At 44.7% G+C, this 22,140-nt stretch overlaps 2 protein-coding genes and 1 long non-coding RNA gene across 5 annotated transcripts in view; 2 read left to right on the plus strand and 1 right to left on the minus strand.

Annotated features, from left to right (window-relative positions):
- The window catches only part of LOC117965865 (uncharacterized), a 189,850-nt gene that overhangs the window by 79,181 nt on the left and 88,529 nt on the right, over positions 1-22,140 (plus strand). The gene's annotated exons all lie outside the window — the stretch shown is intronic.
- LOC117404726 (claudin domain-containing protein 1-like) lies at positions 12,958-15,367 on the plus strand. Its single transcript, XM_059012185.1, has 3 exons — positions 12,958-12,973; positions 14,520-14,654; positions 15,180-15,367. Exons 1-3 carry the CDS (start codon positions 12,958-12,960, stop codon positions 15,365-15,367), a joined length of 339 nt encoding a protein of 112 aa, XP_058868168.1.
- Positions 17,643-21,265, minus strand: LOC131709424 (uncharacterized). The gene is made up of 4 exons (XR_009311531.1): positions 21,233-21,265; positions 19,725-19,795; positions 19,122-19,585; positions 17,643-17,712 (listed from the first exon to the last, which is right to left on the minus strand). It is a non-coding gene; the product is annotated as an uncharacterized LOC131709424 (long non-coding RNA).

The raw sequence follows: 22,140 nt of genomic DNA on the forward strand, positions 1-22,140 counted from the left end.
CTGTTACACTGACTGTGTCTGGTGAGTTTATTAACACAGCGATCCTGTTACACTGACTGTGTCTGGTGAGTTTATTAACACAGTGATACTGTTACACTGACTGTGTCTGGTGAGTTTATTAACACAGCGATCCTGTTACACTGACTGTGTCTGGTGAGTTTATTAACACAGCGATCCTGTTACACTGACTGTGTCTGGTGAGTTTATTAACACAGCGATCCTGTTACACTGACTGTGTCTGGTGAGTTTATTAACACAGCGATCCTGTTACACTGACTGTGTCTGGTGCGTTTATTAACACAGTGATCCTGTTACACTGACTGTGTCTGGTGAGTTTATTAACACAGCGATCCTGTTACACTGACTGTGTCTGGTGAGTTTATTAACACAGCGATCCTGTTACACTGACTGTGTCTGGTGCGTTTATTAACACAGTGATCCTGTTACACTGACTGTGTCTGGTGAGTTTATTAACACAGTGATCCTGTTACACTGGCTGTGTCTGGTGAGTTTATTGACAGCAGCTGCTACTGTAAATTGGACTCATTGCTGCCCCATTGACCACAGACTTCCACTTTATATGTTTGTTTTTAAGGTCATAATCATATTGAGAAAGATTCCTCATTAATTATTTTGTCACCGAAAACATCCAGAGGTGCTGCTGAGGGACTGGAATCTCTCTCCTCTTGCAGTTTCCTACCTGATTGTAGGGGAACGTGTCCTAATCCTATCCTGTTCTCTGTTTCAGAGGGCTGTCCCCAGGCTGTGCTAACCCTGCAGCCTGCCTGGTCACAGATATTCCCAGGAGATACAGTCACCCTGAGCTGTGAGGTGGAGGGGGGCTCTGCTGACTGGAGGTTTAAACAGTACAGAGATGGACGTGAAGAGGCAGGGTGCAGTGATCAATACAGCAGGAGAGATGGGCACAGTTGCACAATTAATACCACTCAGTATAACCACAGTGGAGTGTACTGGTGTGAGTCTGCATCAGGACAGGAGCGCAGTAATACTGTCAATCTAACTGTGTCCAGTAAGTCATTTACATTCTAGGTCATGTTCAGACACTGTTGAATAATCCTGCACTCGGATTGGCTGAGAGGGTATTGTAAGCTACTGATCGGCTTGCTGATTTGAGTAAAGCTGTCTCTGGATCTCCAGTCAGTATGAATTGTTGCTGCTCACATTGCTGTTTTCAAGTAACAGCTGAGCAAATGAGCATATTTACAGAGGCTTCAAATGATTGGGGAGCAAAACTAGGTCCAAACCACACCCACACCCACACCCACATCCACACCCACACCCACATCCACACACATACACCCACACCCACACACGCATCCACACCCACGCCCACACCCACGCCCACACACCCCCACACCCACACCCCCACACCCACACCCATACCCACACCCATACCCACACCCACACCCACACCCACACCCCCACATCCACACACGCATCCACATCCACACACACACACACCCACATCCACACACGCATCCACATCCACACACGCATCCACACACACACACACACCCACATCCACACCCACATCCACACACACACACACCCACATCCACACACGCATCCACATCCACATCCACACACGCATCCACATCCACACACACACACACACCCACATCCACACACGCATCCACATCCACATCCACACACACACACCCACATCCACTACACACACACACATCCACACACACACCCACACCCACCCACACATACACACACACACACCCACATCCACACAAGCATCCACATCCACACACACATACCCACATCCACACACGCATCCACACACACCCACACCCACCCACACACACACACCCACATCCACACACGCATCCACATCCACACCCACACCCACATCCACACACACACACCCACATCCACACATGCATCCACATCCACACACACACACACACATCCACACAAGCATCCACATCCACACACACCCACAACACACACCCACATCCACACACCCACACCCACATCAACACACGCATCCACATCCACACACACCCCCACACCCACACCCACCCACACACACACACCCTTACACCCACACCCACATCCACACAAGCATCCACATCCACACACACACACACACCCACCCACCCACCCACCCACCCACATCCACACAAGCATCCACATCCACACACACACACGCATCCACACACACAAACACACCCACACCCACACCCACCCACACACACACACCCTTACACCCACATCCACACAAGCATCCACACACACACACACACACCCACCCACCCACACACCCACACACACCCACACCCACATCCACACAAGCATCCACATCCACACACACACACACGCATCCACATCCACACACACACACACACCCACACCCACCCACCCACCCACACACGCATCCACATCCACACACACACCCACACCCACATCCACATCCACACAAGCATCCACATCCACACACACCCACCCACACCCACACACACACACACACATCCACACCTACACACACACCCACACCCATACACACACACACCCACATCCACACAAGCATCCACATCCACACACATACACCCACATCCACACACGCATGCACATCCACACACACACACCCACATCCACACACGCTTCCACATCCACACACACACCCACCCACACCCACATCCACACACGCATCCACATCCACACACACACCCACATCCACACACATACACACCCACATCCACTACACACACACGCATCCACACACACACACCCACACCCACCCACACACACCCACATCCACACAAGCATCCACATCCACACACACATACCCACATCCACACACGCATCCACATCCACACACACATACACACACACACACACACACACCCAAATCCACACACGCATCCACATCCACACCCACACCCACACCCACATCCACACACACACACCCACATCCACACATGCATCCACACACACATCCACACAAGCATCCACTTCCACACACACACACCCACATCCACACACGCATCCACATCCACACACACACACACCCACACCCACATCCACACACGCATCCACATCCACACACACACCCCCACACCCACACCCACCCACACACACCCTTACACCCACACCCACATCCACACAAGCATCCACATCCACACACACACACCCACACCCACCCACCCACACCCACATCCACACAAGCATCCACATACACACACACACATCCACACACGTATCCACACACACACCCACATCCACACACGTATCCACATACACACACACACACCCACACACGCATCCACATCCACACACACACACACCCACATCCACATCCACCCACACCCACACACACACACATCCACACACGCATCCACATCCACACACACCCACACCCACACACGCATCCACATCCACACACACTCACACACATCCACACCTACCCACACACACACACACACACACACACACACACGCATCCACATCCACACACACACACACCCACATCCACACACCCACACCCACACCCACACACACACACGCATCCACACACACACACACACACACTTGAGAGCTGGATTGTCTTTTTTTCTGCAGTTCTCCAGATCTCTCACGCTGTAGCCCTGCTGATCTAAACTCTCTGTCTTTTCAGATGAACGACTGATCCTGCAGACTCCCCCCCAGCCTGTGATTGAGGGAGACTCTCTGACTCTGAGGTGTCATGTCCGCTATAATTTTCAAATTACCAGGGTTGACTTTTATAAAGATAATGAAGAGATACGATCCCAGGCTGATGCAGAGCTGAGTGTGGATCGTGCTTCAGAGAGTGACGAGGGGTCCTACATGTGCAAAGCATGGTGGTGGTGGGGCTCTGGCGACTCTGCAGAGGTGCGGGTGTCAGTGAGAGGTAGGTTCATTCTAACAGAGAGAGTCCTCACCCCTTCTCTGTCTGTAATGTCTCACAGATACATTCACACTGGAGTCTATTCCAGCTGTGTTAATGTGACTCTGCAGAGGTGCGGGTGTCAGTGAGAGGTAGGTTCATTCTAACAGAGAGAGTCCTCACCCCTTCTCTGTCTGTAATATCTCACAGATACATTCACACTGGAGTCTATTCCAGCTGTGTTAATGTGACTCTGCAGAGGTGCGGGTGTCAGTGAGAGGTAGGTTCATTCTAACAGAGAGAGTCCTCACCCCTTCTCTGTCTGTAATATCTCACAGATACATTCACACTGGAGTCTATTCCAGCTGTGTTAATGTGACTCTGCAGAGGTGCGGGTGTCAGTGAGAGGTAGGTTCATTCTAACAGAGAGAGTCCTCACCCCCTTCTCTGTCTGTAATGTCTCACAGATACATTCACACTGGAGTCTATTCCAGCTGTGTTAATGTGACTCTGCAGAGGTGCGGGTGTCAGTGAGAGGTAGGTTCATTCTAACAGAGAAAGTCCTCACCCCCTTCTCTGTCTGTAATGTCTCACAGATACATTCACACTGGAGTCTATTCCAGCTGTGTTAATGTGACTCTGCAGAGGTGCGGGTGTCAGTGAGAGGTAGGTTCATTCTAATAGAGAGAGTCCTCACCCCTTCTCTGTCTGTAATGTCTCACAGATACATTCACACTGGAGTCTATTCCAGCTGTGTTAATGTGACTCTGCAGAGGTGCGGGTGTCAGTGAGAGGTAGGTTCATTCTAACAGAGAGAGTCCTCACCCCCTTCTCTGTCTGTAATGTCTCACAGATACATTCACACTGGAGTCTATTCCAGCTGTGTTAATGTTCTCAACACAACTCAGGTGTTGAAGTAACGGGTTCTAGCAAAGTTTTCTGATATGAAATCTCTTCCTGGTCTGAGTAACTCTCTTACCCTGAGTAGTGTAGAAGCTGTAATAATGCAGAAAGAGATCTTGGCCTAGAGCAGTGGTGCTCAAACTGGGAGGCACGCCCCCCTGGTGGGCCGTGGAGAGTCACTAAGGGGGGTGTGACTATGACTAAAGGAGCAGTTCTGTAAATAAAAAAAATCTAAATACATAAATGTTAACAAACACATTCTTAAAAGTCGGAGTGTAAGCGCAGCTCTGCAGCATGCAATGCCAAATCAAACACGTCAATGGGCGTGGGCTTGCATGTTGAAAGAGCTATGCACATCGGACACGAGCAAACATAATGAAAACTATTGATTTAAACTGAGTAATGCACAACACAAGCGAAGCAAGCGGCATGAATGAAGCGAGCAAATCTAGAAATACATTTGTTTCATTTGTATTTTGCTACGCGCTGTTCGCGTCGCAATGGACCAATCAGAAATAAGGTCAAAGGTAGTGGCTGTCAGACTGTCAGTGTCTTGTTCACGCAGACATCAGACCTACCACAGAAATAAAACAAAATCGACATCAATGAGAATTTAATTATTAAAGTCGAAAAATATTGTAGCATTTCTGCCTGCATGGGTTCAGTGGAAGAGACTATTTGAAGCAGATTATACTCTTTTATTGAGATTTTACATTTTTTACATTTACACCCATTCTTTTCATTCATTTTACATTTCTTTTAAAGATGACATTCATGCATACAGACATACATTTTGTTTTAAAAGCATCTGAAATACATTTAAAAACACCAAGACAATCCTGCTTTGTACAAGGTTAAAACAGACACAAATTAAAATCAACATGATAAAACCTGTGCTGCTTTAAAATTGACTGGAAAAAAGAACTATCAATAAAAAACCAGTGCTTGGGAGTGCTTTTTTAAAAAAAGTTCAAAGGTGAACATAAAACAGAACAATAAACTATAAAACTAAAAGAGACAGGGCCAAAGGGAAAGTGTGTTAAACCGTGTGTTAAAATTCTAGAATTTTAAAACACTTAAAATGTAACTTTTAATAGTTTACATTAAAAATCTTTAAGATACATAAAAAACAAAACAAAACAAAATCAAATAAAACATTCAAAATAAATCAAACAAAAGTCCATAAAACTGAAACAAAAAGACTACATAAAACCAGGGCACCGTTCAAAAACGGTCATGCCAGCTAAAAAGGATGGAATGCTGGCATGACAAAATAAATAAAAGGCTGAGCGGTGCCCCGTAGTCCCGCTCCTAGGAGCTAGCGGTTCCAGTTTTTTTTTTTTTTTTTTTTTGAATTTAGTCGTCGCCAATTATTTTTACCCCGGTTTTCACCCCAATTTAGCATGCCCAATTATTATCTGTATCCCCGGCTCACCGCTCGCAACCCCCCCGCCGACTCAGGAAACGGAGGCTGAAACACGCGTCCTCCGAAACGTGCTCCTTCCAAGCCATCATTTTTCGCACTGCAGATCCACAGCAATGCTACCAGACCTATAGTGCCGGAGGACAACACAGATCTGGCGGCTCCGCTGCAGAGCCACAGGCGCCCTATCGGCCACAGGGGTCGCTGATGCGCGGTGAGCCATGGAATCCCCTGCCGACCTAAGCCCTCCCTACCCGGGCAGCGCTCAGCCAATTGTGCGCCGCCCCCTAGGAACTCTCGGTCACGGTCAGCTGTGACATAGCCTGGATTTGAACCAGCGATCTCCAGGCTATAGGACACATCCTGCGAGGAGCGCCTTTACTGGATGCGCCACTCGGGAGCCCGCGGTTCCAGTTTTTGATGCTATTCCATCTTCACGTCCTGAAGTCCGGCGATCCTCCACTCCACGCAGGCCTTGTCCTTCCTGAGGGTCCGGATGTCCAGAATTACAAAGTCCTTAATAAGAGTTTGTGCCCTTCTGGTCGTGGTGATAGTGTCTAGCTCCTGCTTGTGGTAGACACAGACGTGACGGCCCTCCCACAGGATCTGCTTGACAACATTGATGACACGCCAAACACACTTAGCTGTGCTGGTAGTGATTCCTCCCGCAGGCCCATAGAGCACAGTCTCAGCGGTCATCTTGGCCGTGTCAGCAAACCTGTTTAGGAAGACAGAGACAGAGAGCCAGACACTGCCAGCCACATCACACTCCCAGAAGATATAGGCTGGTGTTTCTCTCTTGCGGCACTTTGCATAGGGGCATGTTTCTACTTGGGCTAGTCCCCTCCTGAACATGAACGCTCGAGTGGGGAGTGCACTGTGGACGGTGTTCCATGCTATATCCTTCTGGACATTACTGAGGCAGCTGTGAGATACATTCTCCCAGATTTTTTGGTTTTGGGTGAGGGAGAAAGTAGCTACTTTTTCAATTTCCTGGGAACCGGCAAGATGTTTAGTTACAGCCTTGTATTCCCAGGAGGCCAATTTTGCTTTATCTAAGCCCAATTTATATATAGTGTCCCTTAAGGTTCTATAATACAATGGGGGTCCCAGGAGTACGGTACGGAGTTATCAGTAGTGCAGAGGCCCAAGGCCCTGAGACAGGAGGCAAAATAGAAACGATTCATGTAACATACCTTCCTGTGCAGGGCCTGTATGTTCTTGATAGTTTGCGTGAGCTCCTGCACTCGGGTGAGCTGCACAACGTCCGGGACCCCCTTACCTCCCTTCTTGTCAGCTTTACTCATGGTGGCTCGCTTTACCCTCTCCATCTTGCTGCCCCAGATAAAGCGGTGGATAATGCGGTCCACCACTGTTTTGGTGGTCCTGTCTGGGGGAAAGATTTTTCCTACATAAGAGAGGATGGGGAACAGTATAGACTTGGTTATTAATACTCTACCCGTCATTGTTAAGGATCTTGTGCTAAATCCGCCAATCTTTTTACGGACCTGGTTAATGGCCGCCGTCCAGCTCTGGGCCCCCGAGCTATTGTTCTCGAAAATGAGGCCCAGAATCTTGATTTTGTCCTTTTTGACAGGGTACATGTCCGACAGTTCCCTATCTACCTGCCAATTTTTAGACACGACTTCGCTCTTGTACTTATTAATCCCTGCCCCCATCGCCACGCAGTACTTCTCAGGGATATTACTAATCCGAGGTACCAACAATGTGTTGGTGTAAATTAGTGACACATCGTCCATATATGCAGTTGTTTTAACCTGGACCCTTCAAAGGACAGCACATCTCTAAAAACTGAAACAATGGAAAAACCAATCACCCACAGGCAGCACAGAGGGGAGGGGGCACACACAGACTAACAGCGACACAACGGTGACTGACCTACATTTCACACACAGATATAAGGGGGTAACAGGAGCAACAACAGACACAACACTCTAAAATCTAACACAATTACACTTTATACATTTTTGTAAAGAAATAGAAGAACGGGTACTCGCAACTGCGCGAGTGACTTCCCATAGTCCTTTGCTCCAGCATATGCAAATGAGACCCTTTTCAGGCGTGTCGAAGCAGTCCTACAGAGGGCGGCAGCTGGAGCTCCAAGCCCAGCTCGAATGGTTCATTTACACATTAATCGCTTTCAGTTGAGGGACACGTTTGAAATCCCGTTCTGTCTCAAAGTGTCCGGTAAATCTGTAGCCAGGTGGCCACCCTAGTTTGCAACCGCTAGCAATTATAAGACAGGCCTCCATTATGATCATTCGTTATCCGATTCTCAGTTTCAGTCTCATTTGTTTCTGATTCTCTTTTGTACCTGTTTGTCAGCTGCTGTAAATATTCCTGTCTGTTTTGCACTTGTAGTGATTGTGGAGCGTGGCTGGCAGTGTGGAAATGACAAAAGAACAATACGATTCGAAAATAAATCAAAGCAAAGTTTTATTAAACAATTACAGGAAAAGTGAACAAACAAAACAAAATCATTCTATTAGTACAGGATATTAGAACGGGACAGCTTTACACACAAATTCTCAAAACAATCCCTTTAAGTACACACTGATTGATTGATTGATTGATTGATTGATTGATTGATTTTCCAGAAAATGTAGCAACTCCTAACTCCTTCGTTGACCTCTGTTCCCTCGAGGTTTAAATATTCAGCTAATTACAACTATCAACGACTAAATAAAACACCTGTTCTCAGTGGTTTGTTAATTCTACCTTATTAGATCATTAACACAGGTAGGTATCTTTCTAATGTGGTGATGACCTCTAGTGGTTCACTACAGTAATTGTACCCCATTACAGTCCCCAAACATCAACACCAACATAAACCATGGGAAAACGATCCTTCTAATACAGACACTGATATACAACCCATGTACCACTCTCCCACACTGTGTGATGTTATATAGAACACTGTGACAAAGCATTTCTATTTACAGTGAATGTTGTCCATTTTAAAAATAATAATCTCGTTGCTCATTTTTCAATACCAAGAAAAAAATATGTATTAATGATTTGAGAGTGTGGTTTAAACTCGTGACTAACACTGTTGTAAGTGAGTACTCAACTCATTATGCTTTATAGCTGTGTTTGAATGGCTTGCAGATTATCAGTGCAAATATATCTAAGGGTTTAGAACCTAGGGAGGGGAGGGGGCAGGATGCTGTGGGATGTTTCAATGGTGTGTTTATAGCTTGTTCCTGTCTTGACTGAAACATTTGCTGTTACCGTTACAGAAAAAACAATAAGGAGTCTCTGTACTCCAGCACTGCCTCTGTCTCTCTAAGGAGTCTCTGTACTCCAGCACTGCCTCTGTCTCTCTAAGGAGCCTCTATACTCCAGCACTGCCTCTGTCTCTCTAAGGAGCCTCTATACTCCAGCACTGCCTCTGTCTCTCTAAGGAGCCTCTATACTCCAGCACTGCCTCTGTCTCTCTAAGGAGCCTCTATACTCCAGCACTGCCTCTGTCTCTCGAAGGAGCAGGGGGCTCTGGGGAATCCCACTCTGGAAGATGCTGGTTCTGATTGATTTGAATATCTTGGTCAGACAGCTTCACAAACACTAACCTGTCTTCATGTCATCTTTTCATAGCTCTGTTCTCCAGGGTGACTCTGACAGCATCTCCAGGAGCCACAGTGAAGGAGGGAGAGGCTCTTAACCTGACCTGTGAGGCAGCAGTGAACAAAACCCCCCGCCCTGAACTCCACTACACCATTGTGAGAGACGGGGAGCCTGTGACTAACAGCACTGACTCTGCACTGTACAGCATAGCCAGCACTGAGAAGAGCCACACTGGGAGCTACACGTGTGCTGTGGAGTCTCAGGGAGTGAAGAAGAGCAGCCAGGAGCTACACATTGAACTGCAAAGTAAGATTACAAACCCGTCCTAAATGACTGTCCTTGATGATTGAAAGTGATCTCACAGTAAAATAGGTAACATTATGATCCCATTATATTCCCATTCCCTGAAGAAACAGAATGAACAGACCACAGAATTACCAGCGATTACAACACAATGGATTGGGAACAAATACTGCACAGTACAGACACTGTTTTTATACCTTGTAAATTCAGTGGTGTATATTTCCCACTCATGTTTTAGCTACATGCATGGCTTTGATTTACATTTTAAACAATCATTCTTTTCTGCTTTTTGACAAACAATCAAATGAAAACACATTGATTCCCTGACTGAGTATCTTATAAAATGATGGTTCAAATAAAATGCAGTTACAGCAGACAGCCATTCGAGTGACAGAGTGGCTGAAGGCTGTTCCTATAGAGCGAGTGTGAGCAGGGTAATGTTTTTGAATCCCTATCAGCTCAGTCAAGGTGTATGGAAGTCACTCGCACACACTCATACTGTACCTTCCTTCCCCCAGCGTCCTGGCACAGCGCTGTTGCTATTGGCTACAGAGTGAGCTTCACTCTGATTCATTTCATTGTGTTCACTCTGCTGCTCCTTCAATACTGCAGGATCCAAGGTGAGACTCCCAGTCAGTGCACACATTTCACCTGGCCTGTCACAGCACACATGCAGGCTTCTTCTTAAACAGCACAGCCCAGTCTTAGGGATCGTTCATTAAGAATCATTATTTCATCATTAAACATGCACAGCTCATTTACAAAATAAACATCTTGGAAGTTTGTATTTATTTTTGTTAACACCATTATAAGAAACAAACTGAACAATCTGTATATATTTTTCCAGGTTCCCCGTGTCTCGCTGGTGGTAAGTCAAGGTAAGTCAGTATTAGCCAGTATGTGTACAGACAGGGGGCAGCACTCGCTATCTCTACCTGTCATCATCCTTTACAGCACTGAAAATGGAGATGGAAACTTTCTGATTCGCTCTTTAAGAATCCCTCTTACAAACTCTTAACAGTACCCTTCACTTAGACCTGTGTCCTAAGATGCTATACGGGGTTAATTTGGCTTTTTGGTTTCCAGATGATAAAGATCTAAGGCTTTGACATATTTGACTCATAAGCGTTATTCTTTGATTCTTCAATCTAGAGTATTAATAATAACCCTTTGTCAGTAATGTCACAGAGCTGCTGCCTCCACAGAGTGTCTTTACAGTTGATACACAGCTGCTCTTTACCCTGAAATGCACTCTGTGATTTCAATGGGACTTGATTCCTCTGAAGCCTAGAAGTGTCATCATTCTTTAAATCTTCTGTTATTGCTGCAGTTAAACTCTGAGCCCTCCTTGTGTGTCTCTGACATCTGTCTCAGGAAAACCTCGGATCAGGATCAGGAGCAGTCAGCAGAGGGGATTGAGCTCTCCAGCCGTGTGCAGCACACTGGAGTGGAACTGGAATAGCGCTGCATTACCATAGACTGGAGTGGAACTGGAATAGTGCTGCATTACCAGAGACTGGAGTGGAACTGGAATAGAGCTGCATTACCAGAGACTGGAGTGGAACTGGAATAGTGCTGCATTACCAGAGACTGGAGTGGAACTGGAATAGTGCTGCATTACCAGAGACTGGAGTGGAACTGGAATAGTGCTGCATTACCAGAGACTGGAGTGGAACTGGAATAGTGCTGCATTACCAGAGACTGGAGTGGAACTGGAATAGTGCTGCATTACCATAGACTGGAGTGGAACTGGAATAGTGCTGCATTACCAGAGACTGGAGGATTTTGTAATGGTTGATTACTTATTGATTGATTTAATACTTTGATTTATTTGATTGATTGCATTTTTTAACTGAAGTTCATTACTGAACTATTTCTGTATTTGTAAGCTATTCTGTAATCAATAAACTGCTTTACTCCACTGGTGTTTTATATCATTATTAATGATACACCTTCAGCATGTATTTGAACTCAAAGTATTGGGGTTTGAGACAACAAACAATAAATGTTATAGACATTAGTGGTTAATAATGAATTAAGATGTTTCCTAATCACTGGAAGGGGAGTGTTGTATTAAATAAATGAAACCTTTGTTTATGTACAGTATTAGATTTGACAGTAGCTCTGTAATCCAACACCCTGTATAAAATTAATTGTGTTCTTTATGTGCCCACCAGGGGGAGCTGCACCTTCTAAAAGGTAAAGTGACAACACAGACAAGACTGGCTGAGTCTGGGCATTTAACCCAGAAAAAGTAATGTGTAATATCAACATAAAAAATACAAATACAGTGCATTGCAGGGGAAGACCCCACAGTCATTGTGGAAATAAACACATCGATTCTTTAACAAACAGCCCCTTTGTTTTGCCATTGCTGATCCACGCTGATGTCTTGGAGCAGCTGAAGCAGCATGCCTGCTCCATGTGCAGCACTATCATGCCTGTCCTTGCTGCTGTGCACCTGCTCCATGTGCAGCACTATCATGCCTGTCCTTGCTGCTGTGCACCTGCTCCATGTGCAGCACTATCATGCCTGTCCTTGCTGCTGTGCAAACTGCTCCATGTGCAGCACTATCATGCCTGTCCTTGCTGCTGTGCACCTGCTCCATGTGCAGCACTATCATGCCTTTCCTTGCTGCTGTGCACCTGCTCCATGTGCAGCACTATCATGCCTGTCCTACTGTTGTGGTCCTGCTCCATGTGCAGCACTATCATGCCTGTCCTTGCTGCTGTGGCACCTGCTCCATGTGCAGCACTATTGCCTCGTTTCCAGTACGGGCCGGGTTGGTGCTGGCTGGCCCTGACTGGCCCAGGCCAACGCGTTTCTGTGTGTCCTAACGAGGTCATCAGCTGAGGATCCAGTGACATGGTGGTCAGTTCAGGCAAGTCCAGTGCAGAGCAGGAGGGGTGGATCATGAGCTGTGCAGTGCAGTCTGAACACAAGCGCTCCTGCAGTACCTAGTGTATGTGCATGAGTATGAAGAGCCAAATATTTGTTTATTTGTGGCTGGAATTACCATACATCAGGTTACTAAAAATTTAAGATGCAGCCCAAATTTACCACCCTCAACTTGAGGAAAAAAATCAAAAATCAAATAAAGATGCATTTACAAAGATGCATTACCCATATAAGAACACGATGTATGGAGGCAGTTTGCAGCCGTCTCTGTCACACAGAGCATTACAGTTATGAGCTGCTTCTCATTTCCAGTTGTGATTACTCACACATGTTTTTCACCTTTTTTGTGAACTGTGGTTTTGCTTGGCAAGTACAAAAATACGGGGGTCTGATTAGAACTGAGCCTCATAACGAAACACTGCTGCTGTGGTAAACAGGAAGGCTTGCCCGGAGTTGAGCTGATCGGGAGGTCCTGATTGGCTGGGGGGCGTGCCCTGGGAGTCTCAACACAGCAGCGCCAGATCGAGGCTAGTGCACCACGGCCATAGCTACACACCCGGGCGCTGAGTGTAAGCTTGCTTTATTTACCTCGAGGAGGAGAGTGTCTGCTCCGCAGGATAACTACAGAAACCTTCAACTGCCAGTCAGTCACGTGGCTGTTTGTGTACTCGGACAGTCACATCTTCTGTTGGTGATTCTAATACACGCATCCTATACTATACTCGAATTGAAGACGCAGGCCATTTTTTACAAGAAAACACTGGTTAAAAAATTGGTAATTGATCAATTCCAGTTCAATCACACACCTTTCCAAACCTAATCATTCAGTTCCATGTTGTGTTTTTACATTGATCCAACTTTCAATCAATCAATCAATATTAATTTTATATATCGCATTTCATAGTGGATCACCATCACAAAGCACTTTATGAGATAGTGAGAAGCAATACATAACACATTAAATACAGTGAAAAACAATGCAACACATTAAATACAGTGGAAGACAAGGCATAGTGCATTAAATACAAGGCTTGGATGTGAATTCTGAATATTGTGGATGTGTGTGTCATACAGAATCATAAAAATAAGAGTGAAAAATCTGAAATAGCCAATTAGACAACAGCTAATAACAGATATCAGGTTTAAAGAGCATGGAAAGCAAGAGAGAACAGGTGGGTCTTGAGAGTTGATTTAAAGCGAGTGATGGTGGGAGCATCACACACCGAAGCTGGGAGAGAGTTCCAGAGAGTCGGAGCCATGAAGCTAAAAGAGCGCTCTCTCCGAGTGTGGGGTGCTTTTGCTTGGGTATAATATTTTAGTGAGAAGCTATTGATAATATCAGATTCTGGGGATATGCGGGTGTCTGTCTGTCTGTCTGTCGTTTGTTTTCACATATTTGGAGAACTGCTTATGCGATTGTCATGACACTTGGTATTAACATTATTGAGCAGAAGATACGGAGAGGATCAGATTCTGGGGGTGTAGAGCCTGGGGCTGTCCCCTGATCACATGTGACCTGTGTGTTTCAGATCTGTGGCGATGTCAGTTCCTGCTCCCGTTCGTCAGTCTGGGGCTCATGTTCTTCAGGGCGCTCATCGCTATGTGTGCCTGTGCCTGTCACAGCATGTACTCCACAATGGGGACCAGAGTCCTTCACCTCCTGGGCAGATAAGAACCCTAGAACTGGGGTCCCCAAGAAAATACTATATATATATATATATATATATATATATATATATATAAACAGGTATATATATATATATATATATATATATATATATGTGCATATATAAACAGGTATATTTACTATATATATATATATATATATGTGCATATATAAACAGGTATATTTACTATATATATATATATATATGCATATATAAACAGGTATATTTCACGATCGCCAGCGGTTTGATTGTCTGTGCCACCCAGCCCCCAGATTGGAACCCAGGCCTCCAGAGGAAGGTGAAAGGCAGGAATGAGAGGCTAGTGATTTAGCTCACTGTCTGTCTGCTACTTTGTTGAGCTCCAATTAACTTAAAATAAAAGCATGATACCATTTTATTTATTTAAAATAAAACTAAATATTTGCTATAATGAAGGTCCCCATACGACTCCATGTAGACTGGCACAGTTTTGGACAGATCAGTGTACGTCACTCAGAGGGTTTTTGTTTTTGTGATTCCCCACAGGGCTGTGCACGCTGGGGGCGGTCGGGTGCTTCATGGCTGGAGTGCAGCTGCTGCACAGCCGGGTGGAGCTGCTGGATGGGGGGCCGCGGGGAGGGGTGCAGTTCATGATGGCCGCGCTGCTCGTCTGTGCGTCCCAGTCCAGCCACAAGGAGTACTCGCACATGCAGGCCTACAGGGTCGTCTGAGAGACACTAAAATAAAAACCAGAGAGGAATGTCTCTACAACCATTGTAGTGTGGCGCTCTGGTAGGGAGAGAAAATCGAATCTGCGCTCTGAAATGAGTCGTTATGATTGAAGTGTGAACCAGCTTTTTAGAATTAGAGCCACAGAGCCGAGAATCACTGTATGTAAACAAATGAAAATAATCGTGTATCATGAACAATCTATAACAAGGAACCTTGGGTCAATCTAGAATCACAGAACTTTATTACACTTCAAAAAATAAATGAGTATCACATTATATAAAAATGACCATATGTCTAGAACAGGAAACCTAGTTCCACTCTAGAACCACAGAATGTTAATACAGGTGGAAAAAACTAGAACCACTCCATATAAGAATGATTATGTGTCCAGAACAGTAGAGCACAAAACCCTAGAACTTAAATACACTAAAAAATATTACAGGACCCCTTGAACCCAGAACAAAAATCCCTGTAACCTAGAACCTGTGAGATTAAAAACAACTCGGAAACTAGAACCATTCTAAAAAAACATTCTATTCCCCCCCCCCCCCCCCCCCCCCCGCCTCAGTTTACCATGCTTTCTCTGTGCTTTATTACACTTTGATGTGCATTTACTATGGGAAACTATTATAAGGGTTAGTTTACTCTCGTTTTGAATATGCTTTACTATACCTCTCTGTGCTGTACAATGCTTCTCTGTGCTTTACCATATCTCCCTATGCTTTACAATGCTTCACCATGATTGCACTGTGATTTACAGTGCTTCCCTATGCTTTATTAAACTTTGCTGTGCTTTTACTGTGGGACATTTTTATCCAAAGAGTCTTACAAAAACTAGGGGGGGTGAACTATGCATCAACAACTACTGCTGCACAGTCACTTCCAATAGGACCTTGTTTGTTTTACATCTCATCCAAAGGACGGAGCACAAGGAGGTTCAGTGGCTTGCTCAGGGTCACACACAGTGACTTAGTGGCTGAGCAGGGATTTGAACAAGGAACCTCCTGGTATCAAGCCCACTTTCTTTAAAAACTAACTGTAAAGTTGGAAGTCAGTCAGGTGGTTCCTTGTTGTAGTTTTATTTTTTTTGATGACTATTGTAGTTTTATTTTTTTTGGTGATGATTGCACCCCCAACCCCCCCCCCCCAATAAAAAAATCACAAGTGTGAAGAGCTCCAAGACACACAGGTCTGTAGAGTAAAAGCACAATGTATTTCTCTTATCTGTAGAATGGCCCAGTAACTCTGTCCTAAAGCGCCAAATCAATTCAATAGCCAGGAACAGGTCTGAATCCGAGGGATGTTCTCTAAATTCAGGAGGGACTGTGATCTCTGACACGCTCCCCTTCTCAGTGTCTCTGGATTCAGGCTGGCTCTCATCCCTGGGGACCCTCTTCCTTTACTGATGTGGGTCAGACAGAGGAGAGGAAATAGTCAGCTCTTCACACACTGAAACAAGCTGAAGAGAGCTGTATGGGAGGGAGGGACTAAGAGGGAGGCCATTTGTCTCAAGTGGTTATAGCTGAAGGACTGGGAGGGAGGGATTGTGGCTCTAGTGGGTAGGGGTGAATGACTGGGAGGGAGGGATTGTGGCTCTAGTGGGTAGGGGTGAATGACTGGGAGGGAGGGATTGTGGCTCTAGTGGGTAGGGGTGAATGACTGGGAGGGATGGATTCTGGCTCTAGTGGGTAGGGGTGAATGGCTGGGAGGGAGAGATTCTGGCTCTAGTGGGTAGGGGTGAATGACTGGGAGGGAGGGATTCTGGCTCTAGTGGGTAGGGGTGAATGACTGGGAGGGAGAGATTCTGGCTCTAGTGGGTAGGGGTGAATGACTGGGAGGGAGGGATTATGGCTCTAGTGGTTATATCTGAAGGACTGGGAGGGAGGGATTGTGGTTCTAGTGGGTAGTGGTGAATGACTGGGAGGGAATGAGTTTGAATACAGTGTTTAGTGTTCACATCCTGATGTAACTATCACTATTTAATCATATCCTGATGTAACCATCACTATTACCTGCTGTATTATTGAATTGTGGTTTGTCAAACTTGTACTTTACTTGAACAAAAGTTATTGTATTTCTTGCTCTTATTGTATTACTTGTATTGTAACGCTTGAAATGTTTTTGCTTACGATTGTAAGTCGCCCTGGATAAGGGCGTCTGCTAAGAAATAAATAATAAATAAATAAATAAATAAATAGTGCTGGACCTGAGGGTCTGGACGGGAGATGGGGAAATGATTTAAGGAGCAGGGAAGAGAAAGTTACTGTAGAAAAACTTGCCTTCCTTTTCTTCTTTGGGAGGACTGTGGCATACATGGACTCTGCATTATCTGCTGTGGGTTTGCCTGTGAAATGCACCCTGATTAATAGAGGGAGGAGACACAGAGAGGAGGGGTTCTAGATACTCTCCAGCACTGCTTACAGTTTAGATTACAATACCTCAGGGCTGTTAGCTGCTGTGGGTTTGCCTGTGAAATGCACCCTGATTAATAGAGGGAGGAGACACAGAGAGGAGGGGTTCTAGATACTCTCCAGCACTGCTTACAGTTTAGATTACAATACCTCAGGGCTGTTAGCTGCTGGGGGATAGAGTCCGCTATTGAGTGGGTGTGTTACATTCATAAAAGAAGTGTAGTAATTTTCAGGTGCTTGTTATAACAGCAGCAGTGTGGAGTAGTGGTTAGGGCTCTGGACTCTTGACCGGAGGGTTGTGGGTTCAATCCCAGGTGGGGGACACTGCTGCTGTACCCTTGAGCAAGGTACTTTACCTAGATTGCTCCAGTAAAAACCCAACTGTATAAATGGGTAATTGTATGTAAAAATAATGTGTAAAAACAAAAGCAAGGTGATATCTTTTAACAATTGTAAGACACCCTGGATAAGGGCATCTGCTAAGAAATTAATAACAATAATAATAATAATAATAATAATAATAATAATAATAATAATAACACTGATGAAGGCATTCCCTGCTTGCTTGAGTTTCTTATAGTTTTTGATGGAGTGTCTGCAGTTAAAGTTGGATAAGATGTTCCACTGTGGAGGTTGAATATCCCTGGCCACAGTGTATAATGATATCACAGTGTGTCAGTATCAATGTTAAAGCATGACCTGGATTCATCTTAGTCATGTGTGCTGTGGCATTCCCTTGCTTTCATGAGTTCAAGTTTAACACATAATGCTATTTTGAATATTATATTATAGAATTTAAGGACAAACTTAGTCAGTGTAGGACATGTCAGAGTTATCTTTACTAATCTATTTGTCTTGTTTAGAAGTGTTTTGTATCATTTTCTGTTCCATCCTGTTCTCAATAGAGCTCTCATAGTCATGTCTAAATCCTACATTCATCAGCTACATCAGGGTCCGGTTTTTCAAAACTTGTAATCTGGACCAAAATATTTTGTGATCGAGATTGCTTTTATCTGGATCGTTTTTATCTGTTTTTTTTCTGAAAATGTCACTGCCGGATTACATTTATCCAGATTACAAAAATTACAATTACGCAATCCGTTTTTTTTTTTAAGTAAGAAATGACACACAGAGCAAATGTGGTTCTGTATGAGAGAGAGAGAGAGAGAGAGAGAGAGAGAGAGAGAGAGAGAGAGAGAGAGAGAGAGAGAGAGAGAGAGAAAGAGAGAGAAAGAGAGAGAAAGAGAGAGAGAGAAAGAGAGAGAGAGAGAGAGAGAGAAAGAGAGAGAGAGAGAGAGAGAGAGAGATTGTTGCAATGGAAAGAGCTTTCAGAGATTCTTACCTGCAGTTATTTTCACAGCTGAGTACACAGTGTCAGTCTCTGCAGGTTTGACTGGTAAAATAAACACACTGTTAATACAAACAGGACAGTAAACCCATTGGATCAATAGCTCCCACTGTTTTAGCAGACAGGGCCCCCCTTGGTGTTCAGGGGTTCCCCACAGACTGCGGGGGGTCTTCTGGTTTCAGAGCAGCTCAGCTCCGCAGTCCTGTTGCTCACCAAAGAGCTCAGAGGAGACACTCTTACACCATGAGAGCCAGGGGCAGCTGCACATGTGAACTGATATAGAAAACAAGCAGAAGCCACTCACACCTGTCATGGGTTACAATCACTGATCGTTTAGGGAAGTGTGAGAGGGATGTTCAGCTTGGGAATTCAGAGACACAATTTACAGAGATTCTTACCTTTCTTTGTATTGTTGTGTTTGCTGGTGTCAATCGCACTGTAAACGATGTCTTCAGAATCTGGAGGGACATTTAAAATATATATTGTCTTCAGTGTTGGTTTCATGCAATTTTAGAAATGAATGTCGATTCCTAGCTTCACTGTTATTATTGTGTGTGACTAATGGGTTGGTGTCTCCTCTGTGTGTCAGTAACTCACCAGGTTGCTGTGCTCGGCTGGAGAGCTCTACTCCCCCTGCTGCTTGGTCCTGGTTCTGATCCGAGCGTTCCCTGTGACAGTAGTGAGATACACCAGGCTTGATCAGTTTCACTTCAGTAATGATTCCACACTCCCCTCCTCTGTATAAAGCCCTGCACATGGGATTTGTTTTGTTTTGACTTGGTAATGAGTCAGGGGTGGAATGTGGCCAGGTGTTGATGGAGTAATTGCTTATCAATTAACCCTGGCCACATGCCTTTACAAAGGGGATGGAAAGCCAGTCCTTTGTTTTCTGGTTGTTGTTCTTTGTCAGTAAACTGGAGGTGAATTGGCTGGGAATCGTCACGACTGTGTTTCTGAACCAGGGCGAGCAAACAAAGCAACCACTTGTGATGTGTGTGTGTGTGTAGTGGGGGCAGCACACGTGTCTGTGTGTCTGTGTGTGTGTGTGTAGTGGGGGCAGCGCACGTGTCTGTGTGTCTGTGTGTGTGTGTGTAGTGGGGGCAGCGCACGTGTCTGTGTGTCTGTGTGTGTGTGTGTAGTGGGGGCAGCGCACGTGTCTGTGTGTCTGTGTGTGTGTGTGTAGTGGGGGCAGCGCACGTGTCTGTGTGTCTGTGTGTGTGTGTGTAGTGGGGGCAGCGCACGTGTCTGTGTGTCTGTGTGTGTGTGTGTAGTGGGGGCAGCGCTGTGTTAGTGCTCAGAACAGGGATTCATTCAGGGAATGTTAACCCCACCAGAGTTTATTTAGGTGTGTCAGGGAGAAGGTTCCTGCAGCGGGACCTCCTTTACAGTGGGAGCAGTGCTGAGCCACTTTTAGGCAAACTTTTAATATTGGCTGTTTTTCCCCCACTGTGTTTTGTTTTGCCTTTTTGTATTTATTATTTTCATTACAATGTGTTTGTGTCTGTGCTCCTCCACACTAGGACTGTGGTTCCCTCGTGGCGGCCACCTACCTGTCCTGTCAATCAGCAGATACCCAAACAAATGATATGATATTAAAAAATACTGACAATATTAAATAGCAAATAGCTTCAGATACCATTGTAACAGTTTATTTTGCTGTTAGATTGGTATGATGTTTGTATTGTTCTGAGTAGTGCTGAGAGCCACTGCTGAAGATTTGTATTGTTTCTGTGCTATGAGCTCGGAAAGTGCTTTAACTTGTCATTTCTGCTGCACTCTTGGGATTCCTCATTCCCATAATATTGTCTCCATGGCTACCAGTAGCAGCTATTTAGTTTGAACCTTCCCTGTGTGTTAGAATGGATGCTTCTGCGATTGATTCTCTTGTGTTTGTGTTCTACCCAGACGTGTCACTTCCTGTCCAGTCTGCGTTGTGCTGAGGGGTCGAGGGACACTACTGCTAGTCATGGACCCCATTACCAGAATAAAGAAGTGTTTGTGAAGGTGGAAGAGAAGCTGGGGTTGAACCCTTGAGTCATGAGAAATGCTTGTCAGTGCTGTAGTGGACGAGGACCCTGTCTGTACACATACTTGTGCTGACTTACCTCCTCTTACCACCGGTGATACACGGGGAACCTGCAAATGAATAACACTGTTTCAGCTTGTTTATGTACTGCAAGTGTACAGACATGCTAAATATCATGGGATTATTAGCTGTGCATATACAATTATAAAATGTTTATTTTTAAAATGCATTATCTTTAAAAACGGGCTTCTCAAAATGTTGTAATACCCAGGGCCAGGCTCTTTTCAATTGGACAGCCGATCTCAGATAGGACAAATGTACAAACAAGGATAATTCAATCAATTATGTCTTTAATAAAAAATACAATTTAAAAGAACAGAAGGAATGGAGAGAGAGAGAGAGAGAGAGGATACAATGTCAATAACAAATTCTAAAACGACACTTCACTTAACACATCAATACAATATAGGACCAAAATAAAGAGTGAACAACCCAAACAACTCAATTACACACTTTTCAAATAAAATCAACACAGTGCAAACAAAATAAAAATAACCATTTAACAGATCAAACAATCAAAATAAAGGAAAATCTCATATAACATAACACCATGAACACCATATAAATCAACAATTTGCAAAAAGAAAAGAACAAAAACAACATTAACACAGCAAAGCAAAATGGTTGAGAAATGAAAAGGTCCACAATTTACAAATGAACTGTATACAAAGTGACAGTGCCATAAAGAATAACTATAAGATAAATCCTATAGACAAAGCTCACACTCCATTAACCCCCCAGACAAAACATATCCACCAGCACAATTAATACAATAATTAAAATAGAATTACCGGTTTCAATTCTATTAATAGATACATCATAAAATCAATTAACCCATAAACAATAAATAGTAGCCCTACGCGAGGAAAAAACAGAGAGCCAATATATTACAAGCGTCGATTTAACCATAAACTCTCAGCTACACAA

The sequence above is a fragment of the Acipenser ruthenus genome, chromosome 43 (assembly GCF_902713425.1).
Source record: "Acipenser ruthenus chromosome 43, fAciRut3.2 maternal haplotype, whole genome shotgun sequence".
NCBI classification, from domain to species: Eukaryota; Metazoa; Chordata; class Actinopteri; order Acipenseriformes; family Acipenseridae; genus Acipenser; species Acipenser ruthenus.

Bases quoted from the DNA above. Each gene is read 5' to 3' on its own strand.
- LOC117404726 (XM_059012185.1), top strand. The intron at 14,655-15,179 runs GCAGATAAGAAC...TGTGATTCCCCA, and splicing joins CAGAGTCCTTCACCTCCTGG to CAGGGCTGTGCACGCTGGGG.